Here is a 27,789-nt window from a genome sequence, read left to right on the forward strand (position 1 = left end):
AAGCCCAGGCTCTGTCGCAGCCGGCCGCGACCGGGATGTCCACGGGGCAACGCACAATTGGCCTAGCGTCGTCCAGGTTAGAGAGGGTTTGGCCGGTAGGGATATCCTTGTCTCATCGTGCACTAGCGACTCCTGTGGCGGGCTGGACGCAGTGCACGCTGATCAGATCGCTAGGTGTGTGGTGTTTCCTCTGACACATTGGTGTGGCTGGCTTCTGGGTTGGATGCGCACTGTGTTAAGAAGCTGTGCAGCTTGGTTGGGTTGTGTTTCGGAGGATGCATGGCTCTCGACCTTTGTCTCTCCCGAGCCCGTACAGGAGTTGTAGTGATGAGACAAGACAGTAACTACTAATAATTGGATACCACGTAATTGGGTAGAAAAAGGGGGTAAAAAAATAATAAATATGTTGGAGGCGGCTTATGATAGAGGAATGAACATTCAAAACTTGAGACACCTGAAGCATTGTGACAAAACCGCACATTATAGAGTGGCCTATCTTTTTCATGACTGTAGCCCACTCATTCTCACTCTCTGTACTAGTGATTAGAGCATTGGGCCAGTAACCGAAAGGTTGCTGGATCGAATGCCTGAGCTGACAAGGTAAAAATCTGTCGTTCTTCCCCTAATAAGGCAATTAACACACTGTTCCCCGGGTGCCGAATACGTGGATGTCGATTATGGCAGCCCCCTGCACCTCTCTGATTCAGAGGGGTTGGGTTAAATCTCATCCAAACCGACCCACCAAACCCTCCCCTTGACTGAATTTGAAAATGACCCTCCACCATTTTCCTCCAGGTACCCAATCTGTACATTTCTATCCATCCCTAAGAGCTTTTGTGGACAAGCTACTCCAGTGTTATAAATGCTAAAGATTTGTGCATGTCTCAAGTGTATGCAGACGGGAAGAATATCCTATGCCAGCTGAGGTTGTACGCAGCAACTGTGGTGGCGAACATACGCCTGAGTCCCTGGATTTCCCTGTTAGGTTGAAGGAGACAGAGGTGGAGAGAATAAGGGCTGTCCAACATGTCTCCTATCTGGAGGAGGTGAGAAGAGTGGAAGGAGTAAGTGGCGTTGAAGACGCAATGGTAATTGAGACTGCACCAGTGAATGTTTCTCGGCAATCAAGGGATCCTGATTTGCTTGGAAACCCAACATTGAATTGCATTGAATTCTATGTCAGGCAAAAATTAGTGTTTGAATCAGGACATTTTCCTTTCAGGACCTCTACAAGCCAGAACGTTGGATAAAATTATATTTTAACGTACTTTACTGGTTGTCTGTGCGGTTGGTCCTTTTGGCCTGTAGAAATGTGCGATCCTGATATATTACAGTTGTAGCATTTATTACAATGGTCATGAACTGCACAGCACAAAGAAAGAAAAAATAAGATAACATTTGAATTATTGTGAGTGCAGCAGAACGCTTTTTGGGATTCTGAGTTTACAGCCGTGCCATTGCAAGAAATCCTGTCAAAAGATGTTTTGCCCTCACAGGCCCCTGAGTCTGTAGGGATGTTACTTGAATTGGAATATGACTGAAGGAGTGGGATGTTTTATGTGTCTGGTTTTTATTTTGTATGATGTCGGTTTTTCCTACATTGGATATTTTTGCTATAGTTTACCAAGCGTACGGTAGGTGGCGGCATGCACTTCTATAGCTAGTTTGCAGACCGCCATAATACCATAGAAGAAGACGGAACGTAAAACTACTCAACATGGAGACAGCAGTTGATAAACTGGAGGCGATGGTAAGCTTTTACAACCACTTTAATTTCTAAACCAGCGACAGTAAACCTATGCTCCTAGTCTTTAAGATAGGCTTTTCTGTGGTCAATTAGCTATTTGAGGAAATGCGTCAAAAATAGGAATGCAACGTTAGCAAAGTGAGAGGAGCTAAATAAAAAAAATCTGCCATTTTCGGTAGGAAAAAAATATTTCCAGGAAAAGAACCACGAAAACATACCATTGTAGCTAAGTGTTTTCTGCAATGAAAACCAAAATGCATTTTTTTTCCGCTTGTGTCACGTTGCTCATGTTCAGTGTTTATTTAGGTAGTTAGCTATCTCGATGGCTTGTTTGCCACACGTTTCACAATGAGTACGACAGACTGCGCCTGCAAAGAGGACATAAATTAGACGATGTCCCCGCGCTCGCTCTTCGTCTTACGTGGTCGTTCATGTTGTACGTGGTCGTTCATGTTTAAAAGCTAAATTTCACGCAATCAATTGAAAGTTGTACACATTCGTTGTTAGCCAATCGAAAGATAAAGGAGAGAGTTTGCAACGATAACATTTGTGGGTGTTCCAATCACGGCCCTTATCAAGCGTACAGTATGCAACTGTTACAAACTAGCCAGATTGGGCACCCCACGTTATTTCAACGTGGACATTTGGGTAGTATTTGGTTGAGACATTGAACAATGAGATTTCAATCTTTTATTCACTCACTCAAAGTCAGCCAGAAGTTTGTTGAATCTCAATGTGGTATCACTTAGTCTGATTTAATCAGGCTGTTATACACAATAAATTGGTATATAGGTCCTGAGACATTTATGTAGAGTATTAGGTAAATGTTCCATACAAGCCAGAATGTTTTAATACAATTACATTTAAACTTGCTCTACCGGTTGTCTGTGCAGTTTGTCCTTCTGCTGCTAGAAAATTGAGACAATATCGACATAGTAATGTTATTTGTGCTGAGCTATTTATCCAAAATGTTTTATTTTTGGTTCAATTATTTGCATTTTTTTCGGTGAGCTTAATACACACATTGAACAGTTTCTCTATAGATAAATACGATCCAGCCTGAACTGTGCAATGTAGTAGAAAGTTGTAGTTTCCAACAGGCCAATATTCTACATAGTTTAGTGCAACAAAATGTGGTAATTAACTATAATAGCTAGGTTTCCTTCCAATTGGCTACCGATCTTCATGCAAGTATTCTTAAGTCTGCATGAAGAAAATATGCATGTTTTCCCTCCAGTGGTGTTTCCACCAAACTGACTTGTTGCAGAGAACTCAGTGCATGACACAACTTACATTTTGTGTGCACTTTCATGTACCGAATAAAAATTGTTTTTTGTTGCATTTTCAACTCTACCAGTAGTTTTGTCAGAAACTGTTGAATAGCAAAGGTGCCTACTCTGGTCTTGGCACATGTGCTCTCATCAACAGCTCACAGATACAGAGCGAGAGCATCAATCATGTTTTTATTATCGATCCCCAATTGCCAACAGCTACTCTTCTTGGGGACCGGCAAAATGAAGGCAGTTATACAATTTTAAAAAACATTACAGAATTCACAACACACTTTGTGCCCTCAGGCCCATGCTCCACTACCACATCTCTACAATGCCAAATCCATATGTACGTGTGTGTATAGTGTGTATATTATCATGTGTGTGTCTGTGCCTATGTTTGTGTTACTTCAGTCCACGCCATTCCGTAAGGTGTATACTTTTACCTGCTTTTTGAATCTGATTCTACTGCTTGCATCAGTTACCTGATGTGGAATAGAGTTCCATGTAGTCATGGCTCTAGTACTTTGTGCCTCCCATAGTCTGTTCCGTATTTGGGGACTGTGAAGAGACCTCTGGTGGCATGTCTTGTGGGGTATGCATGGGTGTTCTGTCACCAGAATAAGACCTTTGATAATTATTGGAAAGGAGCATCAACTTCATAGTGTGCACTTTCAACACCCTGTGAAGTTCGTCATAACTTACTTCATCTGTAGCCTAATAAACTGCATAGTTTCCTGAGTTGTAGTGGAGGACCAGACACTATCATCGCATGTCTCCAGGTTTGCGTCGATATTATGGTTATTATATCAGTATTTGCATATAAAGGCAACCGCCATTTCTCGCATAATACATTTTACCGAAACAAAGATCCCACCATGTCCAATGAACAAATTATTTGTTGGCATCTATAAAATTGTACCGAATCTTCCGGTTTCCATCACATCTGTTGTGATAATAAAATATAAAAAATACGGTATGTCTTTACTGTCGATGGAAACATGGTTACTGACCAAAATCCCTTGCACATCTACTTGTCCGGTCTGTTTATTTTATGCCTGCTATGGAAGAGAAGAATGCGTGATCACGAGGGAATATAGAGAGCACCTATTGCTTCGCCAGGTATCTACCTGAAAATACACAATCAAAGGGAATGATAGTTAGTATTCAGAAGTCGTAAAAGTTTGCCTGATTTACTTTGAAGAACTACAAAATAGAGATGAGAAGGTGACATGAAATGAAATAATAAAGCCATCAAGTAAAACAAATGTAATATAAACAACTGAAATATTTTATTAAAGTATTGTGAATAAAATATGGTTATTAAGTGATAAGCATTCATGGGCAGTCACTACCATCATGGGAATTATTAATTGCTTTATTCTGTTACAGCATTCAACCAAAAGAATGGAAACCGAAATCGAAAACCGTGATAATTTTTTAAAGACTCAAACCAAACCTACTTCAAAAATAACTAATCGCTCAGCACTAAGTGTTATTAACCTGACTTTCAGTACACTGGTCTGTATATCGGTTTGTACATCCAGGTTTTTATTTTCAATACTGATGCAATTCGCACAGTGTCAAACACTTGCACAGTATGGCCTGGCCTAAATTAACCACAGACCAAACGGCAAACACTTCCAGCTGATTGCGAGGAAATGTGCTTCGGGAGACTACTTTTGGTTACATTCGACTATGTTTACATATTGTGCATCACGTGCAAAGAGTCGAGATTGATAATAAACGTCAGAACCCACGGTGCCTCAGAAAGTGGGTGAACAACACTTTCCTGTGACCCTATCTACACCTACCACCAAAAGGACCAACAGCATGTACAACAGGTAAAGTAACCTCAAATGTTATTTTATTCAACATTCTGGCTTATAGAGACTAGTGGTGTCAAGATTCGACTCCGAAGATTCAGTATTTTTGGAACGAAAGATACTGATTGTATACGTAGGCTACTTCCGAGAACACAATCTCGTGGGTTAGCAAGAGAGAGGGGAGGGGCACATCCCCTAGGTAGGTAGGTAGGCAAGTCAGCCACCATGCACACAGTCAGAACTGTGCATCGGTAATCAAAAGCTGTATTTAGCAATTTCTTGGCTTGCAATGTCTCGCAAGTTCACTAAAGTAAGTAGGGGCTATCTATGATTAGGTTACCGTAAACTATTTTACATGCAACAGACTGAAGACTGAACACACACACTGGCATCTTTTATAGCGAAGAGATAGATCAGGCGACCCAGCGAGGAAGAGAGGAGGGGCAAGGCAGACAGTTGGAACTGTGCACATAGGCTAGGCCTATATATTTGATGATTTGTATCTCGCAATGCCTCGTAAATTCACCACAAGTATATTAAAGTATAGATTAGGCTATCAATGAGTATGGCTAAACTACTCTACACTGTGCCAGTGAATTGAAAATGAACAAATGTGTCAATTTAATTAGGCCTAAATATGCAATAAAAATAATTGTACTTATAGCTTATTTAGTGAAACCCTGGCTGTTTTTTGTCCTAGGCAATAGATGGCAACGCAGGGCATCCCCAATTTCCCCACTGAGCCCTATCTTATTTACATAAGTATTCAGACCCTTTGCTAGGATACTTGAAATTGAGCTCAAGTCCATCCTGTTTCCATTGATCGTCCTCTAGATACATCTACAACTTGTTTGGGGTCCACTTATGGTAAATTCAATTGATTGGACATGATTTGGAAAGGCACAACCCTGTCTATACAAGGTCTCACAGTTGACAGTGCATGTCAGAGCAAAAACCAAGCCATATGAGGTCAAAGGAATTGTCCGGAGAGCTCCGAGACAGGATTGTGTCGAGGTACAGATCTGGGGAAGGGTACCATTCTGGTCCCGAAGAACACAGTGGCCTCCATCATTCTTACATGGAAAAGTCTGGAATCACCAAGACTCTTCCTAGATCTGGCCACCCAGCCAAACAGCAATTGGGGGAGAATGTGACCAAGAACCCAATGGTCACTCTGAGAGGGCTCCAGAGTTCCTTTGTGGAGATGGTTGTTCTTCTGGAATGTTCTCCCATGTCTGCAGTGCTCCACAAATCAGGCCTTTGTGGCCAGACAGAAGCCACTCCACACTAAAAGCACATGACAGCCCGCCAAAAGGCACCTAAAGACTCTCAGACCATGAGAAATAAGATTCTCTGGTCTGATGAAACCAAGATTGAACTCTTTCGCCTGAATGCCAAGCGTCACGTCTGGATGAAACCTGGCACTATCCCTACGGTGAAGCATGGTGGTGGCAGCATCATGCTGTGGGGATGTTTTTCAGAGGCAGGGACTGGGAGACTAGTCCGGATCAAGGGAAAGATGAACGGAGCAGAGTACAGAGAGACACTTGATGAAAACCTGGTCAGGACCTCAGACTGGGGCGAAGGTTCACCTTCTAACAGGACAATGACCCTACGCACACAGCCAAGACAATGCAGGAGTGGTTTTGGGATCGAACATCTCTGGAGAGTACTGAAAATAGCTGTGCAGCAACGCTCCCATCCAACCTGACAGTGCTTGAGAGGATCTGCAGAGAAGAATGAGAAATTACCCAAATGCAGGTGTGCCAAGCTTGTGGCGTCATACCCAAAAAGACTCAAATCACTGCCAAATATGTTTTTTTTTTTAAAGTATTTAGTATCTGAATACTGAAGTGTCTGAATACTTATGTAAATGTGATATTGCATATTTTTCTTTTTTGTAATAAATTAGCACAAAAACAATGTTTGATCCAATTTAGAAAATGTCTGTTACGTTGCAATGGGGAAAAAGTCAAGTGGCCTGAATGTTTTCCGAATGCACTATGTCCATGGTATCGCATCGAGACAAGTAAACTAAAGATATTGAGCGATAGCCTCACTCTGGTCCAAAATATGGTAAAAGAAAACCGATTGAATTGTTTTAAAAAGATTATGATGCTTATATGGTATTTCCAAAGATATTTATATAGGTCTACTGATCTAAACATTTTGACAATTGAGTAGTGAACTGCTGCTTTCAGTGTAGCAAAGCCCATGATTAACACCTGCTTCATTGGTCAATCATACCTCTATTGGATAGTGGAGAGAACCTCTTAAACGGAAGCTTGAAATCTGTGGGTCAGTTGTTAAACAAGTATTTTTAGAGGGTCATTATCATCAACCATCACTCCTGTGTTCCAGTTAGCTAATCCAAGTTTATCATTTTTAAAAGGCTAATTGATCATTAGAAAACCCTTTTGCAATTATGTTAGCTGAAAACTGTTATTCTGATTAGAGAAGCAATAAACCTGTCTTTAGACCTGTTGAGTATCTGGAGCATCGGCATTTGTGGGTTCGACTACAGCCTCAAAATGGCCAGAAACAAATACCTTTTTTATTTTTTTAACTCGTCAGTCTATTCTTGTTCTGGGAAATGAAGGCTATTCCATGCGATAATTTGCCAAGAAACTGAAGATCTTGTACAACGATGTGTACTACTCCCTTCACAGAACAGCGCAAACTGGCACTAACCAGAATAGAAAGAGTGGGAGGCCCCGGTTCACAATAGTCTACCAACTATAACTTTCCTGTGTATTTCAGATGGAATCATGGCATTAGAATGTACCAGATGCCACCAAAATAGAGCTTGTTCAGCAAAACATTCTTAACCTGGGTGGGATCTGGCTACTTTTTCTATTTGGCTGGCTACTCAATGTGCTTGTGGAAAACACTGTTCTTTATCTTTATTTTTGGTTGAGATGAAGATGTGAATCCAACATATTAATGAGTAACTAGAAGATTACATTTGAAATCAGCCAAAGTTTGAAACCCAAGACCTACAGTGGATTCGGAAAGTATTCAGACCCCTTGACTTTTTCCACATGCTATGTTACAGCATTATTCTAAAATGGATTAATCTACACACATAATGAAAAAGCAAAAACAGGTCTTTCATGCTAATATTCTAAAATATGCATCAAAGAAAATGTATTTTTTCCCACCAGTGGTTTTTCTGCTAAACTGACTTGTAGCAGATAGAAATGAGTGCGTGAAGTAGTGCACATGGACATTTTTCGCTTAAGTTTTCATGTACAGAATAAAAATCTAAAGTTCAATGTATTTCGCTCACATTTTCAACTGTACCGATAGGTTTTGTCACAAACATTTGTGTTAAGTAGCAAATGTGCCTGCTTTGGTCTTGCCAGTTGCGTTATAGCCAATAGCTCTCAAATTCAGTGCGGGTAGGGTGTAGAGGTTGACCGATTATGATTTTTCAACGCCGATACCGATTTATTGGAGGACCGAAAAAGCTAATACCATTTAATCGGCCGATTTTTAAAAACATGTATTTGTAATAATGACAATTACAACAATACTGAATGAACACTTAAAATCAATTTAGCCTCAAATAATGAAATATGTTCAATTTGGTTTAAATAATGCAAAAACAAAGTCTTGGAGAAGAAAGTAAAAGTGCAATATGTGCCATGTAAGAAAGCTAACATTTATGTTCCTTGCTCAGAACATGGGAACATTTGAAAGCTGGTGGTTCCTTTTAACATGAGTCTTCAATATTCCCAGGTAAGAAGTTTTAGGCTGTAGGAATTATAGGACTATTTCTCTCTATACGATTTGTATTTCATATACCTTTGACTATTGGATGTTCTTATTGGCACTTTAGTATTGCCAGTGTAACAGTATAGCTTCCGTACCTCTCCTCGCTCCTACCTGGGCTCGAACCAGGAACACAATGACAACAGCCACCCTCGAAGCAGCGTTACCCATGCAGAGCAAGGGGAACAACTACTCCAATTCTCAGAGTGAGTGATGTTTGAAACGCTATTAGCGCGCACCCCGCTAACTAGCTAGCCATTTCACATCACATCGTTACACCAGCCTAATCTCGGGAGTTGATATGCTTGAAGGTTTGAATGAATGCTTATGAGCCTGCTGGTGCCTACCATCAGTCAGACTGTTCTATCAAATCATAGACTTAATTATAACATAATAACACACAGAAATGTGAGCCTTGTGTCATTAATTTGGTCTAATCCGGAAACTATCCTCTAGAAAACAAGATGTTTATTCTTTCAGTGAAATACGGAACCGTTCCGTATTTTATCTAACGGGTGGCATCCATCAGTCTAAATATTCCTGTTACGTTGCACAACCTTCAATGTTACGTCATAATTACGTAAAAGTCTGGCAAATTAGTTCTCAATGAGCCAGGCTGCCCAAACTGTTGCATATACCCTGACTCTGCGTGCAATGAACGCAAGAGAAGTGACACAATTTCACCTGGTTAATATTGCCTGCTAACCTGGATTTCTTTTAGCTAAATATGCAGGTTTAAAAATATATACTTCTGTGTATTGATTTTAAGAAAGGCATTGGTGTTTATGGTTAGGTACACGTTGGAGCAACGACGGTCCTTTTTCGCGAATGCGCACTGCATCGATTATATATAACGCAGGACACGCTAGATACACATGGTTGATGATATTACTAGTTTAGTTATAACTAGTGATTATGATTGATTAAGTTTAATGCTAGCTAGCAACTTACCTTGGCTTCTTACTGCATTCGCGTAACAGGCGGGCTCCTCGTGAGGCAGGTGGTTAGAGCGTTGGACTAGTCAACCGTAAGGTTGCAAGATTGAATCCCTGAGCTGACAAGGTAAAGAAATCTGTCGTTCTGCCCCTGAACAAGGCAGTTAACCCACCGTTCCTAGGCCATCATTGAAAATAAGAATGTGTTCTTAACTGACTTGCCTGGTTAAATAAAGATTAAATAAAGGTGTAAAAATGTTTTTTTTTTAAATGGCCAAATCGGCAACCAAATTTGTTATGAAAACTTGAAATCGGCCCTAATTAATCGGTCGACATGATTAGATTACTATGGATCGAGCAAATACGTTTATTTTTCAAACTGCTGTCAACCATTGAACATTATGCCACCAGAATAAGACCCTCGATATTTATTGGAAAGGAGCATCAAGCTCATCACCTCATCTTCACTACCCTGTGAAGTTCATAATTGATTTAATCTGTAACCTAATAAACTGCAAGGTTTCCCGAGTTGTAGTGGGAGGATGACACTATCGTTGCGTGATTCCAAGTTTACTTCGATATGATTGTTATTATATCAGTAGTTGCACTTAAAGGCGTTTCTACCGCCATTCCTCGCATAATTAATTTTACCGACACACAAATATCCCACCATGTCGACCAAACAAATGATCTGTCTGCATTTATAAAATTCTACCGAAACTTCCTATTTCCATCACACCTATCGTGAATTATTTTTATACACGGTATAACTTGGCTTCCATAACAATGTGGATATTGTCACTCGATGTTGATAATTTGTTACAATGATGACATAATCCTGTGGTTGAAATTCAACTCTTAAAACAACAGTTGATTACTTTTTTCTAAACCAAATGTATTTCCGCGTAGATTGCACGTCACAATATGTTGACAACCAGTTTGTGCCCAGTGGGTAGTAACTAGACTATTCAAATATGATGCATTCACTATCTATTCAGCTCCCCAAAGTCATGTAGCTTCACTTGCTTGTTTCTCTCTGCTGTCGATCACTGCATTTCAAAACTGGTTTTACTTGAGGTTTAGATAATTTGATTCACCCATTAATATTTTTTCTTGATCTGGCTCCGCCAATCCAATTAAAGTTTTTGTCATGTAGTTAATTATTTCTCTAGTTTGACAGGAGGTTGGATGTCTCCAAATTTATTTCAGGACTGATAACACAGGATAAGAGGAATCCATTATGTTGTGTCTGTCTGTCCAGTGCCCCTTTTATATTGTCCTACTGGTGACCCTGTAATGAAAGCAGTGCAATGTTAAAAGGGCATTGGCCAGGGATTATTCCCAAGGAGGTTTTGTAAGGTGTAGGTGTGAACCTTTGCTCAACAAAGCTGTTTGCAGGTGCTCTGACTTCATTGCACTACTGTATTGGACAGCTAGCAGTGCAATAGTATTGTCAAAGCATCTGAAAGCAGCAAAGACCACTTTTGGAAGCCGCAAAAACTAGGACAAAGTGGCGAAAGCTGCCACTCTCCTCACCAAAGGGGGGGGATTCAGACCGGAGTTACTCGCTTAAATGGAACTTTATTCCCTTTTCTCTGTGCACGTATTCTGACCTTGAACTTAAGCATGGGACAACTCATGTGTCAGCCAGTTATTCATTTGGGGTGGAGATCACAGAAACACCATATTCTGATCTTGTCTTAATTCCACGACCTTAACACGCAAGGAAACCATGAATAAGGTCGATCAACCTGTCAGTTCCATTTTAAAAAACAGCTTTGCTGTTATGTCTATTGGGGAAATAATCATCTCTGCACTGTAATTTATAAATTGATAAGAGCTATTGATGAGACCTAGGTAATCCGTTTACAAAAAAAATTGGCACAGGAGGGTAGTGCGTTTTTTTTTTATTCCCCCCCTGATTTACATTTGCCATTTTGCAGGTTTTACTATTATGTCTTCCATATAGCCAAATCTTTTCATCCACTTGTATGCGCCTCCATTATCGAGGTGGTTTGGTACTTCCCTTGTGCGCTACGCTTTTCTGAGCGCTTACTATACCACGGGTCAATGTAGTCTACCAGTCGACTGTCTAGCCTGCCCTCTATCCATAGTGGTAGGTGGATCGTTTGTCCAGATCTGCAATAGGTTAACTAGCGGTCATACCACAAACAAAATCATACAAATCTGCAACAGTTTTCAATATACAGTGCATTTGGAAAGTATTCAGACCCCTTGACATTTTCCACATTTTGTTACTTTACTGTTGCAGTTCTAAAATCTATTGCATAGGTTCCCCCCCTCAATCTACATACAATACCCCATAATAACAAAGCAAAAACTGTTTTTTTAAAAGATTTTTTGGTGAAAAAAATAAACTGAAATATCAAATTTACATAAGTATTCAAACCCGTAACTCAGTACTATAAAGCACCTTTGGCAGCGATTACAGCCTTGCGTGTTCTTGGGTATGACGCTACAAGCACACCTGTATTTGGTGAGTTTCTCCCATTCTTCTCTGCAGATACTCTCAATCTCGGTCAGGTTATATGGGGAGCATCGCTGCATAGCTAATTTCAGTTCTTCAGATGTGTTCAAGTCCGGGCTCTGGCTGGGTCTCTCAAGGACATTCAGAGACTTGTCCCGAAGACACTCCTGCATTGTCTTTGCTGTGTGCTTAGGGCAGTTATCCTGCTGGAAGGTGAACCTTCACCCCAGTCTGAGGTGCTGAGCGCACTGGAGCAGGTTTTCATCAAGGATCTCTCTGTACTTTGCTCCATTCATCTTTCGTCTCCCTGTCCCTGCATCTGCTACCACCCTGCTTCACCGTAGGGATGATGCCACGTTTCCTCCAGACATGATGCTTGTTATTCAGGCGAAAGAGTTCAGTCTTGGTTTCATTAGACCAGAGAATCTTGTTTCTCATGGTCTGAGAGTCATTTAGGTGCCTTTTTGCAAACTCAATGGAAACAGGATGCACTTGAGCTCAATTTCGAGTCTCATAGCAAAGGGTCTGAATACTTATGTAAATACGTTATTTCTGTTTTTATACATTTGCAAACATTTCGAAACTTGTTTTTGCGTTGCCATTATTGGGTATTGTGTGTCAATTGTGGGTGATTTTTATTTAATAAATTTTAGAATAATGCTGTAATGTAACAAAATGTGAAAAAGGGGAAGGGTTCTGAATACTTTCCGAATGCACTGTATATCCATCCACAAGATGGAGGAGCAGCGGAGAGGCCAGGTGCGTCATTGCACATGAAAGAACAGTGAAGACGGGTCGTTTAAAAAGCTCCCCTATTGCTCTTTCGGGACGATACAATTATACTAATTAGACTAGCCTACAACACCAAAATCCAATGACAAATTGCATTATTGTTTTCAAGTGAGTACAATTCTCTAGCCTGTAAACTGCAGTGAAAATGTCATTTGAATAATTACCAAAAGCCTGTTATTTGAATGTTTCATTCCATTTGGATCAGTTGTGAGTCTACTCTCAACAGATTATAGAAAGTTACAGTAGCAGGACAGTCTGGCTGTATTTTTACTTGTGATACTGATGCGCTGTCTGTTTTGATCATCCTTCTCCAAAGTCGTCCTGTGGCCTATGCTCCCAGCAAGCCCAGTTATTCAGGAAAGCTTAATACTCGTTCTTCCTCCTTTCCGATCCGAGAGGCTATTCCTTGACCTAGAACCGAATGCTTCAATATAGCCTACATATTTGTCATTTAACTTTTAGAATGTATTACCTTTTTGTGTGAGGCATAAACATAACTAGTCATAATGTTTTAATATGATTAGCCAACAGGATACTTTGGAAGCAGCCTATCTGCTCAAGCTCATCCATTCCACTCGATTATAATTCCAGCATCCAAACTGAGCAACGGCCGTCCTATTAATGGAAAGAGACATCTGTTACTAAACATAAAGGTTTAATGACATTCTGAGATTGTCAAATCAAGCCTTTAATACTGAGTAGGGAGTATTTTCTGTTTGTCGAGATTTGACGTACTCTACTTGATTGTGGTGTTGAAAATGCAAACCATGATAAGTCGGTAATCGGTATGCAGTTATGCGTTGCTTATTGGGTGTGTGTGGTGCGTTGGAACAGAAACCTGTTAGTGGAAAATTTGTTGCATATATTTTACATAATTCTATGGGAGACCAGATGCTGCTGGAAAGGCATTCTTCCCTCTGGTCTAAGTAGATCCCAGGGCATTGAAGGGGACCATTGCTCTGCGTAGGGTGCTGTTTTTCTGATGAGATGTTAAACGGGTGTCCTCACTAAATATCACATGGCACTTATCATAAGAGTAGGGGTGTTAACCCCGGTGTCACGGCTAAATTCCCAACCTGGCCTATTCCATCATGGCCACCTAATCATCCCCCTCATTCCTAATTGGCATATGTCACTCCTCTCCACTTTGTGTGGTGAGCATTCTGCCACAAAAAAGGTTGCTGTGCATAACCCAGGTGGTGGTGGATGAGGTGTTTCCCCCTTACCGCCCAGACTTTTGAATTATTATTATTTTATTTTTTTAAACGATTTCTATCATATTGTATTAAATATTAGCCACTATCTGTAGCCACTGTCAGTAATAACCACATACAGTACATAATAACTGGCACTTTAGTGCAGTGATTTTTGGTTTCCTTAAATTTATAGCCTAAATGTATCATTCCATTACATCGTTAGTTTACCTTTCTTTCCTCTGTCACGTTTGTGTGGTTGTTTTTGAAGGTTGCGAGTAATACTTTAGGCTTATATGATCCACTATTACATGTAGCCTATTTGAATCATTTTTATTTTGTATTAGGATTCCCAATTAACTGCAGCCGAGGCAGCGGCTACACTTCTTGGGGTCCAAACAGGAAACAACATAACAAATAAAATACATAATATACATAGCACTACAGACGTGGCCAACATTTTTGAGAATGACACAAATATGAATTTTCACAAAGTCTGCTGCCTCAGTTTGTGTGATGGCAATTTGCATATACTCCAGAATGTTATGAAGAGTGATCAGATGAATTTCAATTAATTGCAAAGTCCCTATTTGCCATGCAAATGAACTGAATCACCCAAAAACATTTCCACTGCATTTCAGCTCTGTCACAGAAGGACCAGCTGGCATCATGTCAGTGATTCTCTCGTTAACACAGATGCAAGTGTTGACAAGGACAAAGCTGGAGGTCACTCTGTCATGCTGATTGAGTTTGAATAACAGACTGGAAGCTTCAAAAGGAGGCTGGTGCTTGGAATCATTGTTCTTTCTCTGTCAACCATGGTTACCTGCAAGGAAACATGTGCCGTCATCATTGCTTTGCACAAAAAGGGCTTTACATGAAAGGATATTGCTGCCAGTAAGATTGCACCTCAATCAACCATTTATCGGATCATCAAGAACTTCAAGGAGAGCAGTTACCAGTACAGAGCTAGCTCAGGAATGGCAGCAGGCAGGTGTTAGTGCATCTGCACGCACAGTGAGGCAAAGACTTTTGGAGGATGGCCTGGTGTCAAGAAGGGCAGCAAAGAAGCCACTTCTCTCCAGGAAAAACATCAGGGACAGACTGATATTCTGCAAAAGGTACAGGGATTGGACTGCTGAGGACTGGGGTGAAGTCATTTTCTCTGATGAATCCTCTTTCTGATTGTTTGGTGCATCTGGAAAAAAGCTTGTCCGGAGAAGACAAAGTGAGTGCTACCATCAGTCCTGTGTCATGCCAACAGTAAAGCATCCTGAGACCATTCATGTGTGGGGTTGCTTCTCAGCCAAGGGAGTGGGCGCACTCACAATTTTGCCTAGAAACACAGGCATGAATAAAGAATGGTACCAACACATCCTCCAAGAGCAACTTCTCCCAACCATCCAGGAACAGTTGGGTGACGAACATTTTTAATTTGACCTTTATTTTACTAGGCAAGTCAGTTAACCTCTTAAGTCGACCCTCTACTTTTTTGAACATTCTGTTAAAAATCGCGCAACATTTCAGCGCCCTGCTACTCATGCCAGGAATATAGTATATGCATTTGCTTAGTCTGTGTGGATAGAAAACACTCAGACGTTTATAAAACTGGTTAAATCACTGCTGTGGCTTTACCAGAACGGCATTTACATCGAAAAGCACAGGAAAAACTGATCACTGAAAATGGGAAAATATATCCATGCGCTACTTGAACCCATTGATAAAGGTGAACCACAATTAATTGACTGAGGTTGCAGTACCTACAGCTTCCACACGGTGTCTAGAGTCTTGTCATTTCCCTTCGAGTTTTTTCTTGGTCAAACACATGCAGGGCACCGTATCTCCTATGGTCTAGGACCGGATATTTTCGTTGAGTTTCTAGCCGGACATTTTTCCAGACGGACAGCTAATGATCTTTACATCGCCTCCTGATTAATTTTATCGCTTATTAACGTTTACTAATACCTAAAGTTGCATTACAAACGTATTTCGAAGTGTTTTGTGAAAGTTTATCGTCGACTTTTTGAATTTTAAAAAATGACGTTACGTTTTGAAACGATGTTTTTTTCCTTTATCACACAGTCTACATATAACGATATCTAGGCTTTATATGGACCGATTTAATCGAAATAAAGACCCAAATAGTGTTTATGGGACATCTAGGAGTGCCAACAAAGAAGATGGTGAAAGGTAATGAATGTTTTCTATTTTATTGTGCGGTTTGTGTAACGCCGAAATGCTAATTATTTTGTTTACGTCCCCTGTGGGTCTTTTTGGGTGTTACATGCTATCAGATAATAGCTTCTCATGCTTTCGCCGAAAAGCATTTTAAAAATCTGACTTGTTGCCTGGATTCACAACGAGTGTAGCTTTAATTCGATACCCTGCATGTGTATTTTAATGAACTTTTGAGTTTTAACTAATACTATTAGCATTTAGCGTAGCGCATTTGCATTTCCAGAGCTCTAGTTGGGACGCAAGCGTCCCGAGTAGAAGCAACAGGTTAAGAACAAATTCTTATTTTCAATGACGGCCTAGGAACAGTGGGTTAACTGCCTGTTCAGGGGCAGAACGACAGATTTGTACCTTGTCAGCTCGGGGATTCGAACTTGCAACCTTTCGGTTACTAGTCCAACGCTCTAACCACTAGGCTACCCTGCCGCCCCAATGCCTTTTCCAGCATAATGGCGCACATTCCCATAAGGCAAAAGTGATAACTAAGTGGCTCGGGGAACAAAACATCGGTATTTCGGGTCCATGGCCAGGAAACTCCACAGACCTTAATCCCGTTGAGAACTTGTGGTGTCTTGTGTGATAGTGATGAGTGTCGACTGCTTGAACAGACAGTTCGGTACCCTCAACACTTCGCACAAAGATCAATAGTGACAGTCAATCTCTCCTCAACTTTGAGCCAGGAGAGATTGACATAACCCTTCCGTGTACATCTAAGTGCAATATGTGCTGCTTTGTTTCGGACCAACTACAATTTGTCTATGTCCTTCCTTGCTGCACCTGACCACACAACTGGACAGTAGTCCAGGTGCAACAAAACTAGGGACTGTACGACCTGTAGCTGAAATATCAAGAAAGCACAGCAACACGTTATCATGGAGAGACCTCTTCCCATTTTAGTAACCATTGAGTCTTTATGTTTTGACCATGATTGTGTGCTATCTAGGGTGACACCCAGCAGTTTAGTCTCTTCAACTTGCTCAATTCAAGAATAGATCCAGATGAGGTTTAGTGTTAAGCGAGGAATTTGTCCTAAAAATTATGCTTTTTTAGTTTTTTAGATATTTAGCACCAGCCTATTGCTAGTTACCGATTTATACAACTGACTGGAGATCTATATTGAGTGTCAGTTACTTATTTTACTGTTGCAGCTGACGTGTATACTGTGAAGTTGTCAGCGTACATAGACACAGGCTTTATTCAAGGTCAGTGGAAGGTTATTAGTAAACACAGAAAACAATGATGGTCCAAGCCAGCTGCCCTGCGGCACACCACACTGCACTGAATTTTCATTAGAGAGGGTTCCATTAAAGAAAACCCTCTGTTCGATTGAATTGGTAACTGTCCATCCATGATAAAGCAGAGGATGTTAATCCATAACACCTATGTTTTTTCAGCAATATGTTATGCTCCACTGAAATCTAACATAACAGCTCCCACAATCTCAGTAATTTACCATCCAAGTTGTCGGTTCCAGGTGGTTTGTCCTTTTTATCAATGGCAATATTTTTTTCAACTCTTTCGCACTAGCTTTGTGGAATTTATTGCTACAGTCTTTCATTATTTGGCCCGTTATTCATGAAGATGAAGGCTCAGCGTTTGTCGTTTGCATGTCATGCCTAAATTTTTGCTAATCTTGTCAACCAAAAAATTAAAAACCTCAAGCGTCTATTGAGGCTCTGGTGCGTCAATCTATGTAACATAATACAAAGAATTCCCATCAAAATCTCTCCGTTTAAGCTTGAGATACAGTTGAAGTCGGAAGTTTACATACACTTAGGTTGGAGTCATTAACTCGTTTTTCAACCACTCCACACATTTATAGTTAACAAACTATAGTTTTGGCAAGTCGGTTAGGACATCTACTTTGTGCATGGCACAAGTAATTTTCCCAACAATTGTTTACAGACAGATTATTTCACTTATAATTCACTGTATCACAATTCCAGTGGGTCAGTTTACATACACTAAATTGACTGTGCCTTTTAAACAGCTTGGAAAATTCCAGACATCGTTTGAGTCAATTGGAGGTGTACCTGTGGATGTATTTCAAGGCCTACCTTCAAACTCAGTGCATATTTGCTTGACATCATGGAGAAATGAATAGAAATCAGCCAAGACCTCAGAAAAACATGTGTAGACCTCCACAAGGGGGGCATCATCATGTTGTGGGGGTGCTTTGCTGCAGGAGGGACTGGTGCACTTCACAAAATAGATGGCATCATGAGGCAAGTAAATTATGTAAATATATTGGAAGAAACATCTCAAGGCATAAAGCTTGGTCGCAAATGGGTCTTCCAAATGGACAATGACTCCAAGCATACTTCCAAAGTTGTGGCAAAATCTATTAAAGACAACAAAGTCAAGGTATTGGAATGGCCATCACAAAGCCCTGAACTCAATATTATAGAACATTTGTGGGCAGAACTGAAAAAGCGTGTGTGAGCAAGGAGGCCTACAAACCTGACTCAGTTACACCAGCTCTGTCAGGATGAATGGGCCAAAATTCATCTATTGTGGGAAGCTTGTGGAAAGCTACCGAAAACATTTGACCCAAATTAAATGTTTTAAAGGCAATTCTACCAAATACTAATTGAGTGTATGTAAACTTCTGACTCACTGAGATTGTGATGAAAGAAATAAATAAAAGCTGAAATATATTTTTCTCTATTATTCTGACATTTCACATTCTTAAAATAAAGTGGCGACTCTAACTGGCCTAAGACAGGGATTTTTACTAGGCTTAAATTTCAGGAATTGTGAAAACCTGACTTTAAATGTATTTGGCTAAGGTGTATGTAAAGTTCCGACTTCAACTGTACATACACACACACACACACACTGCATTCGGAAAGTATTCATATCCCTTTTCCCCACTTTTTTTATGTTGTAAGCTTATTCTAAAATATATTTTTTTCCCATCAGTCTACATACAATGACAAAGTGAAAACAGGTTTTTAGAAATGTTTGCACATTTTTATTTACGTATGTATTCAGACCCTTTGCTATATGACTCAATTGAGAACCGGTGCATCCTATTACCATGATCATCCTCAGTGTTTCTACAACTTGACTAGGGTCCAGCTGTGGTAAATTCAATGGATTGGACATGATTTGGAAAGGCACATACCTGTCAATATAAGATCCCACAGTTGACACTGCATGCCAGGGCAAAAACCAAGCCATGAGGTTGAAGGAATTGTCTGTAGAACTCCGAGACAGGATTTTGTGGAGGCACCGATCTGGGGAAGGGTTCCCAAAAAATGTCTGCATCATTAAAGAACACAGTGGCCTCCATCATTCTTAACTGGAAGAAGTTTGGAATCACCAAGACACTTCCTAGAGCTGGCCGCACTGCCAAACTGAGCAATTAGGGGGAGAAGGGCCTTGGTCAGGGAGGTGACCAAGATCCCTATGGTCACTGACAGAGTTCCTCGGTGGAGATCGGAGAACCTTCCAGAAGGACCACCATGTCAGCAGCATAGCCTTGTCAACTAGTAAAGAGTAGCCTACAGCACAGCCCACAGTAAAAGGACCTAAAGGACTTTCAGACCATGGTATGGTAAACAATATTCTCAGGTCTGATGAAACCAAGATTGAACTTTTTAGCCTGAATGCCAAGCATCGCATCTGTAGGAAACCTGGCAGCATCATGCTGTGGGGATGTTTTTCAGTGGCAGGGACTGGGAGACTAGTCAGGATTGAGGGGAAAGATGAATGGCCAAAGTACAGAGATCCTTGTTGAAAACCTGCTCCAGGTTCAGGACTTCAGACTGGGGCGAAGGTTCACCTTCCAACAGGACAATGATCCTAAGCACACGTACAAGGTAGGAGTTGCTTCAGGACTTTGTGTTTTTAATTTAAATAACACATTTTCAAACATTTTTAAAAACCTGTTTTTGATTTGTCATTATGAGGTAATGTGTGTAGGTTGAGGAAATATATATATTTTCAATTTTGAAAAAGTCTAACTTTACAATGTGGAAAAAGTCAAGGGGCCTGAATACTTTTGAATGCACTGTACCTCTCTGTTGAGATCTCATACATTATCAAGTATTTCCCACATTATCCAGATACTGACTGTTGGGACTTGGTGGTCTATAGCAACTTCACACAAGAATAGGCTATATGGAACATAGACTGCTGTTCAAACCTGGAGCCTAGCGCATGGTTCACAACAACTGAATTGTTTTCATCAGTTCCATGAGGATTAGGGTAGATTTAAAGGACTATTGTTCAATCCCCGATTGTACACTTTTCCTCCCTTTTCAAATATTTAATGAATTGAACAATTGAATATGGTACCTTTTCAGGATGAATCAAACCACTGTATTTATGATTCACCAATACATTTTGTGCGTAAATGCTTTCCAACCCTGTTTGTTTGATTCATTAACACTTTCCTAACCCTAAATAGTCTAAAAGATATGAGTATTTTTAGATCTACCAATTAGAGCTGAAAAGGAGACTGTAATTGAGTTTGAGTTTATTTTTTATTTTTACAGGGACAGTGCACATTAATCAACGTTTCAGTAAAAGTGCCGGTTTTAGCCAGCCGGCTAATTTTCAACCGCAGTCCCTGGGCAGGTTATTAAAAACAATTACAATATAGACAATAGCAACATAGAACAAGCAAGACATAGCAACATAGGACAAGCAAGACATAGCATACAGACAGAGCAACATAGGACAAGCAAGACGTAGCATACAGACAGAGCAACATAAAACAAAAAGCAGCAAGACAAAATTCATAAAAGCAACAAAGTGTTTCCACACCTCACAAGCTACAGACAACAGACAACATGGAAAGCGGCAACACACAGCTAGGGACCATGTTCACAAATCTGATTGACCTTCAGCCAGGTCTTCAAGCATTTTGTGAAAGTGTGATATGTGGTGCAGTTATGTGTGTCTGATGGCAGTGTATTCCAGACATGGGAAGCTCTCACAGAGAATGCAGATTTACTAAAGGTGCTTTTCCTTAGGGGAACTATACAGTCACCTCTCATGGCAGACCTTGTGGATCTGCTGCCATATGTCTGGGTTTTCTGTTTAACAAAAATATTGAGTGGAGGGGGAGCCAGGCCATTAAGGATCTTGAATACAAGACATGGCTTTCTTTCATTGATCCCTATTCTGAGCTCTTTCTCAACGTATATTCTAGTGAATCTGTCGCGAAAATTCAAATTAAAGGTACATTGTATTTGAATGGATGGCTTTAGATAAATGTCCTGAAAACCCCTTTAAATGGAAACTTAACAAAGAAATCTGTGGGCTAGCAAGTGGGAGAGTTTTCAGCGGTTGAATAAAATTTTAATCATTGGGGTCCACACCTGCAATGCCCATTGCGCACCTGCATAAGGTAAGTCTGAATACAGACTACTGAAGCGCTTAAATCAAAACAAATAGGGCAAAGCCCAAATAGCCCTGCAAAGCCCATTGCACCTCAAGGAATGGATTTGTTTATAAATAGGAATTAGAACTCTGGAATAGGCATAGGTGCGATTGGGGGGGTTGCTATTTCATTAAAATCTGCAGTGAAGATCAATGGTCTTATTAATTCAGGCAGAGTCCAACTGAGCAATAATCTTACTCTGCAGGAGAGGGAATGACGAGAAATCTATCAAAGCAAGTCGAACTTTTGTCCCCATCAGTCAGCTTCCATTTCTCATTAGGAGGAGGATCTACCTAAACTTCCATTTCACTACTTTGAGTAGTGAAATGTTGCTTTTAGGGTTTCAGTGTTTTGGTTAAAGCCTCACAGAAGGCACTATGAGTCTCTCAACTATTTCATCATGCACCTTTCGGGAGGCAACAGTTTTGTGGCCGAAGTCTTCGACAGATGTGATTGATTATTTCACTAATTTTGTTTACCATATCATATGGAGACAGAAACATAAAACTTTTACCTAAACATAAGTAGACATAGTTGCAAATTATTAAATCCTTCCAATAGAAATAAAAAAGCTATTTCGTTACGAATTGAACTTTAATTAAATGAGTTGACTCTTCACATGGGATGATTTCACTGAACAACAAAATAAAGGGAATATTGACTGATCCCCAATGATCCATCGCATCTCCCACAACATTTTCAACATACAGTGGGGCAAAAAAGTATTTAGTCAGCCACCAATTGTGCAAGTTCTCCCACTTAAAAAGATGAGAGGCCTGTAATTTTCATCATAGGTACACTTCAACTATGACAGACCAAATGAGAAGAAAAAAATCCTGAAAATCACATTGTAGGATTTTTTATGAATTAATTTGCAAATTATGGTGGAAAATAAGTATTTGGTCACCTACAAACAAACAAGCAAGATTTCTGGCTCTCACAGACCTGTAACTTCTTCTTTAAGAGGCTCCTCTGTCATCCACTCGTTACCTGTATTAATGGCACCTGTTTGAACTTGTTATCAGTATAAAAGACACCTGTCCACAACCTCAAACAGTCACACTCCAAACTCCACTATGGCCAAGACCAAAGAGCTGTCAAAGGACACCAGAAACAAAATTGTAGACCTGCACCAGGCTGGGAAGACTGAATCTGCAATAGGTAAGCAGCTTGGTTTGAAGAAATTAACTGTGGGAGCAATTATTAGGAAATGGAAGACATACAAGACCACTAATCTCCCTCGATCTGGGGCTCCACGCAAGATCTCACCCCGTGGGGTCAAAATGATCACAAGAACGGTGAGCAAAAATCCCAGAACCACACGGGGGGACCTAGTGAATGACCTGCAGAGAGCTGGGACCAAAGTAACAAAGCCTACTATCAGGAACACTCTACGCCACCAGGGACTCTAATCCTGCAGTGCCAGACGTGTCCCCCTGCGTAAGCCAGTACATGTCCAGGCCCGTCTGAAGTTTGCTAGAGAGCATTTGGATGATCCAGAAGAAGATTGGGAGAATGTTATATGGTCAGATGAAACCAAAATATAACTTTTTGGTAAAAACTCAACTTGTCGTGTTTGGAGGACAAAGAATACTGAGTTGCATCCAAAGAACACCATGGCTTTTGGCCCAAAAATATTATGAAAAGCCGATTTTTAAATAAAAATTACCGGGAGAAAGGAAAATGCATTGCGAAATAATGCTTTTTAATTGATGGAAATGGATTTGACTGTCATGCTTATCGGTCTATAGGTTCAATTGCATAATTTTGTGTAATTTAAATTGGCCTGTGTGTGTATCTGTTAGTCATCGTTTATCTTATTTATCCTACGCGCACAGCATACAGAGCCTATTTTGAGCGGGATTTCTCCTGCTGCTCCACAGGTTATTGTTGCTGGAGTAAAACATGCTTTATAAACATACACCAAGTCCCTTTTCACCCTTCAATGACCCCAACATATAAACTCAGCAAAAAAAGAAACGTCCTCTCACTGTTACGACACTTTGCAACCATAGTTCATAGTATTGACAGATCTGCACATGCAATGATTTTCCGTGTGTAATAATGATTGTGTCAGGCTTGTAGTACACTAAACCAACTGTCCTTTCAGTTCCAGAAGGCAGAGGCTGACATGGAGTACATGGAGAAGCGGCTACGGCTGGATTTCCTGACTAATGTTCCAGAGAACAGTGCAGCAGAGGTGAATACACCACAGTACTGAGTTACAAACATGTCCTCAGAACAGACCAACAGACAAGTCACCCAACCCCTTTCCACTCTATCCACAAAAGGCAATGCTACAGTGTATATAATATATCTCTGAACTTCTGCCATGCAGAGAGTGTAGCCAACATTCTGTTAAATCAATATGATGCACGTTCTCGTGACCACAGGAAAACCCTGTGAAGCTGCTGGAGAACCTGTCAGCCATCAAGACGAGGCATGCGGCCCTGTGCACACAAGTGCAGGAGATCGCAGCCGAGCAGAAGCAATCAATGGACTCCATACGAGTGCACCTTGACACCACTGTGCAGCTGGTGCAACAGTTACAGCAGACTGCTGACGTTGAGGTAGACTATTCCCTCTACGTACATCCGACAATGTCAACCAACTCTTCAATGTTAAAGGGTGGTTTAAATCATGTGCAATTCAGAATTAATATTTGCACTTGTACTTTTTTGTAGCTTCCAACACTGACTGAGACGGAGCAGGAGTCTGCAGAGTTCCTTGGTTTATCAGTCAATCAAAACACAGCAGAGGTAAGTCCATTTGCTGGAGCTAAGGTGTCATTGCGTACAGGAGCAGAGTGTGTGGAGGAACGATATTTCACAGACGTCATTCTGTGTAACACTGACATTGTATGGGCACTACTTTTGATTGTCCAATTTTACGGCCCATGCTATTCAGAGAAATATATAGCTTTTCTGCTCAGGATTTCTCAACTCTTTCCTTCAGTGAAATGTTATGGTCGTCTTGTAATATCCCAGTATTATAATATATTGTAATATAACTGTAATATGCCAATGTTTGTCTGTTAACAGGTACCGATGTCTATGGAGCTTCAAGCCCAAGAGCTGCCTCGGTGTAAGTAATGGTTAACCCCAAGTCTCCCCTCTGCATATGTCTTAGACACAAACCCCTATTGAAGTAATTTGTAACCAACATATTATGTACATAGCTAAATAGGAAATGTTCAATTTTGAGAATTTATATTGATACTATAACAGCCAAAAATGACACAACATCCCTCCTCAAGGAATCCATGTGAAACCCAAAAAAGGGCTCCGTACTCTACAGACAGGAATATGGCGACTGAAGCGAACGTGAGTGTGTTCTGTCCACAGCCTCGAGGGAGGGCGAGTTTGAGGAGCTGAGTGAAGCCACACTGGAGGCAGTGCCGTGCAGCATGCGTGCCAACGTCAAGCTGGTCAACCTCAATGCCTTCTACAAGCAGCTGCACGAGTACTTCTCCTTCAGAAAAAACAGGTCAGACGAGTCATGTTCATGCTGAGATGCATATACCTTTACACAGAAACCCCCAGTTGTCAAGGCAATGTCCGAATTGTTTTAAATCTGAACAGTTAACTGCTGGACCAGAGTCCTATGAATGTTTAGTAAGTTGTATGCATTTTGTGGATGTTCTTGCAAGTTCCAACTTTGCCACTCTTTCTCCAGTGGTTCCCTCAGTTTGCAGAAGATGAAGCAGATGAACATGAAGGTTAGCGACGCCAAGCTGAAGACGTTGCAGCACCTCTCTCTCATTGAACTAGACAAGAAAGGGCATGTTCGTCTGCTAATGTGAGACTGAGGAACCTGCATAGCCGAGAGGCTAAAATATAAGACCCCACCGCACTATGTGATGAAAAGTGACTGATTCTGCCCATCTCTCCTTGTCCATTTGCTAGGCATATTAGCCTAATTGAAGGGTTTTCAGTTGAATCCTCATGCCTACATATGCTGTGGTTTGATTTTAATTTGCTAGATATTTTTCTTAAATGACACCCCAGAATCTTCTTTCAAAAGGAATTGACATCAGAAGCAAGAACTCCAGATGGGATCAAGTCATCACATGTTTCTAGGGTGCTGTAAGTAGAAGGCTGTTGGGCCATATTGTAAATTAAGGTGCACTATTTTTGTAAAGAGTTTAATGTTGGATAAGTATGTAGTGTTTTCTGGCTAATGTATCAGCCAAATACATTTCACCTGTAAATATGTGATGAACGATTTAATGCCACTGACTTTCCAACTGTACTGTACGTCTTGTGTCGAGTGTCAATTAATTTTATGAGCATTCATTAAATTGAAATATTCCCTATGCCCAGGTATACACCCAATCAAAAATAAATTTAACAAGGCGTGCAAACACGTATTAGCATCTCAATGTACAGTTTAAAGTCTCTTTCTCCCAAGTATGTAAAACAATGACTTAAAATTAACAGGAACTTTAAATGAATCCATAAAAGTTTAAAAATGCAGATGCAAACAAACTATTACATTGGTTGATTTAAGTTTGCTTTTGTGTTGATAAAATCTGATCAATGGGTAATGCACTAGGGCAGAGTGAAATTACAATAGGTAACACATGAATATATTAAGTAGTGATGGTAAATTAATTAAAAACAGTTATGATAAGTTATCAGAATTGCAGAACCAAAGAATACATGTATTGTCATGCCACATGTTTAAGTGCTTAAAAAAGGCAATAGTTTTTACCACCAAAAGGATCCGTTTTCAAACAGGTGAGTGAATTGTAGTGGAGAATGTTAGAACATAATCAACAGAATGGTCGAATTGTAGTACAGTGCATTTGGAAAGTATTCAAAACCCCTTCCCTTTTTCCACATTTTGTTAAGTTACAGCCTTGTTCGAAGATGGATTATATTAATTGTTTCCCTCACCAATGTACACACAATACCCCCATGTTAGAGCAAAAACCAAGCCATGAGGTAGAGGGAATTGTCCGTAGAGCTCCGATACATGATTGTGTCGGGGCACAGATCTGGGGAAGGGTACCAGTGGCCTCCATTCTTAAATGGAACAATTATGGAACCAAGACTCCTCTTAGAGCTGGCCACCCAGCCAAACTGAGTAGTCGGGGAAGAAGAGAGACCTGGAAATAGCTGTGCAGCTGCGCTCCCCATCCAACCTAACAGACCTTGAGAGGATAAGCAGACAAGAATGGGAGAAACTCTCCAAATATAGGCCTGCGAAGCTTGTAGCCAAGCTCATATCAAAGAAGTCTCAAGGCTGTAATCACTGCCAAAGGTGTTTCAATAAAGTACTCACTAAAGTGTCTCAATACTTATGAAAATCCAATTTTTCATTTTTTTAAATATTTTTAATACATTTGCAAACATTTCTGAACCTTTATTTGCTTTGTCATTATGGTGTATTGTGTGTAGATTGATGGGGGGGAAACTATTTAAATTTAGAATGAGACCGTAACGTAACCAAATGTGGGAAAAATGAAGGGGTCTGAATACTTAACGAATCCACTGTATGTGATAGTAGAATAGTGGCCTGAGGGAACACATTTAATGTGTTGTGAAAAGTGTTTTTTTAAATTGTAAACTCAGCAAAAAGAGAAACGTCATCTCACTGTCAACTGCGTTTATTTTCAGCAAGCTTAACATGTTGAATCTTATGTTCATACAAATATGTACACAACTGAGACATAAACTGAACAAGTTCCACAGACATGTGACTAACATAAATGGAATAATGTGTCCCTGAACAAAGGGGGGTCAAAAGTAACAGTCAGTATCTGGTGTGGCCATCAGCTGCATTAAGTACTGCAGTGCATCTCCTCATGGACTACACCAGATCTGCCAGTTCTTGCTGTGAGATGTCACCCCACACTCACCCCTGCGTGGAATGGCCCTAGCCTCACCCTCCGATCCAACAGGTCCCAGACGTGCTCAATGGGATTGAGATCCGGGCTCTTCGCTGGCTATGGCAGAACACTGACATTCCTGTATTGCAGGAAATCACGCACAGAACGAGCAGTATGTCTGGTCATGCTGGAGGGTCATGTCAGGATGAGCCTGCAGGAAGGGTACCACAAGAGGGAGGAGGAGGTTTTGCATTGAGATTGCCTGTGTTGACAACAAGCTCAGTCCGATGATGCTGTGACACA

The 27,789-nt window shown here is 40.6% G+C and overlaps 1 protein-coding gene across 2 annotated transcripts; it reads left to right on the plus strand.

The window, feature by feature from the left end:
- The first annotated feature begins 1,664 nt into the window (after window positions 1–1,664).
- ska2 (spindle and kinetochore associated complex subunit 2) lies at window positions 1,665–26,034 on the plus strand. Of its 2 annotated transcripts, none has more exons than XM_029627577.1 (7): window positions 1,665–1,750; window positions 23,764–23,853; window positions 24,047–24,223; window positions 24,338–24,412; window positions 24,695–24,737; window positions 24,998–25,139; window positions 25,329–26,034. In XM_029627577.1, the coding sequence occupies exons 1-7, from the start codon at window positions 1,718–1,720 to the stop codon at window positions 25,453–25,455; spliced, it is 687 nt and encodes a 228-aa protein (XP_029483437.1). In that variant the 5' UTR covers window positions 1,665–1,717; the 3' UTR covers window positions 25,456–26,034. The 2 variants fall into 2 exon arrangements, with proteins under 2 accessions (XP_029483437.1, XP_064863381.1); XM_065007309.1 differs by lacking the exon at window positions 1,665–1,750 and adding an exon at window positions 8,550–8,585.
- Window positions 26,035–27,789: the final 1,755 nt, after the last annotated feature.

The sequence above is a fragment of the Oncorhynchus nerka genome, linkage group LG22, assembly GCF_034236695.1.
Source record: "Oncorhynchus nerka isolate Pitt River linkage group LG22, Oner_Uvic_2.0, whole genome shotgun sequence".
Lineage (NCBI taxonomy): Eukaryota > Metazoa > Chordata > Actinopteri > Salmoniformes > Salmonidae > Oncorhynchus > Oncorhynchus nerka.

Coding starts and splice junctions, on each gene's coding strand:
- ska2 (XM_029627577.1), top strand. CDS start 1,718: ATGGAGACAGCAGTTGATAAACTGGAGGCGATG. Junction 24,224..24,337: donor AGCAGACTGCTGACGTTGAG/GTAGACTATTCC, acceptor ACTTTTTTGTAG/CTTCCAACACTGACTGAGAC. Junction 24,738..24,997: donor AGCCCAAGAGCTGCCTCGGT/GTAAGTAATGGT, acceptor TTCTGTCCACAG/CCTCGAGGGAGGGCGAGTTT.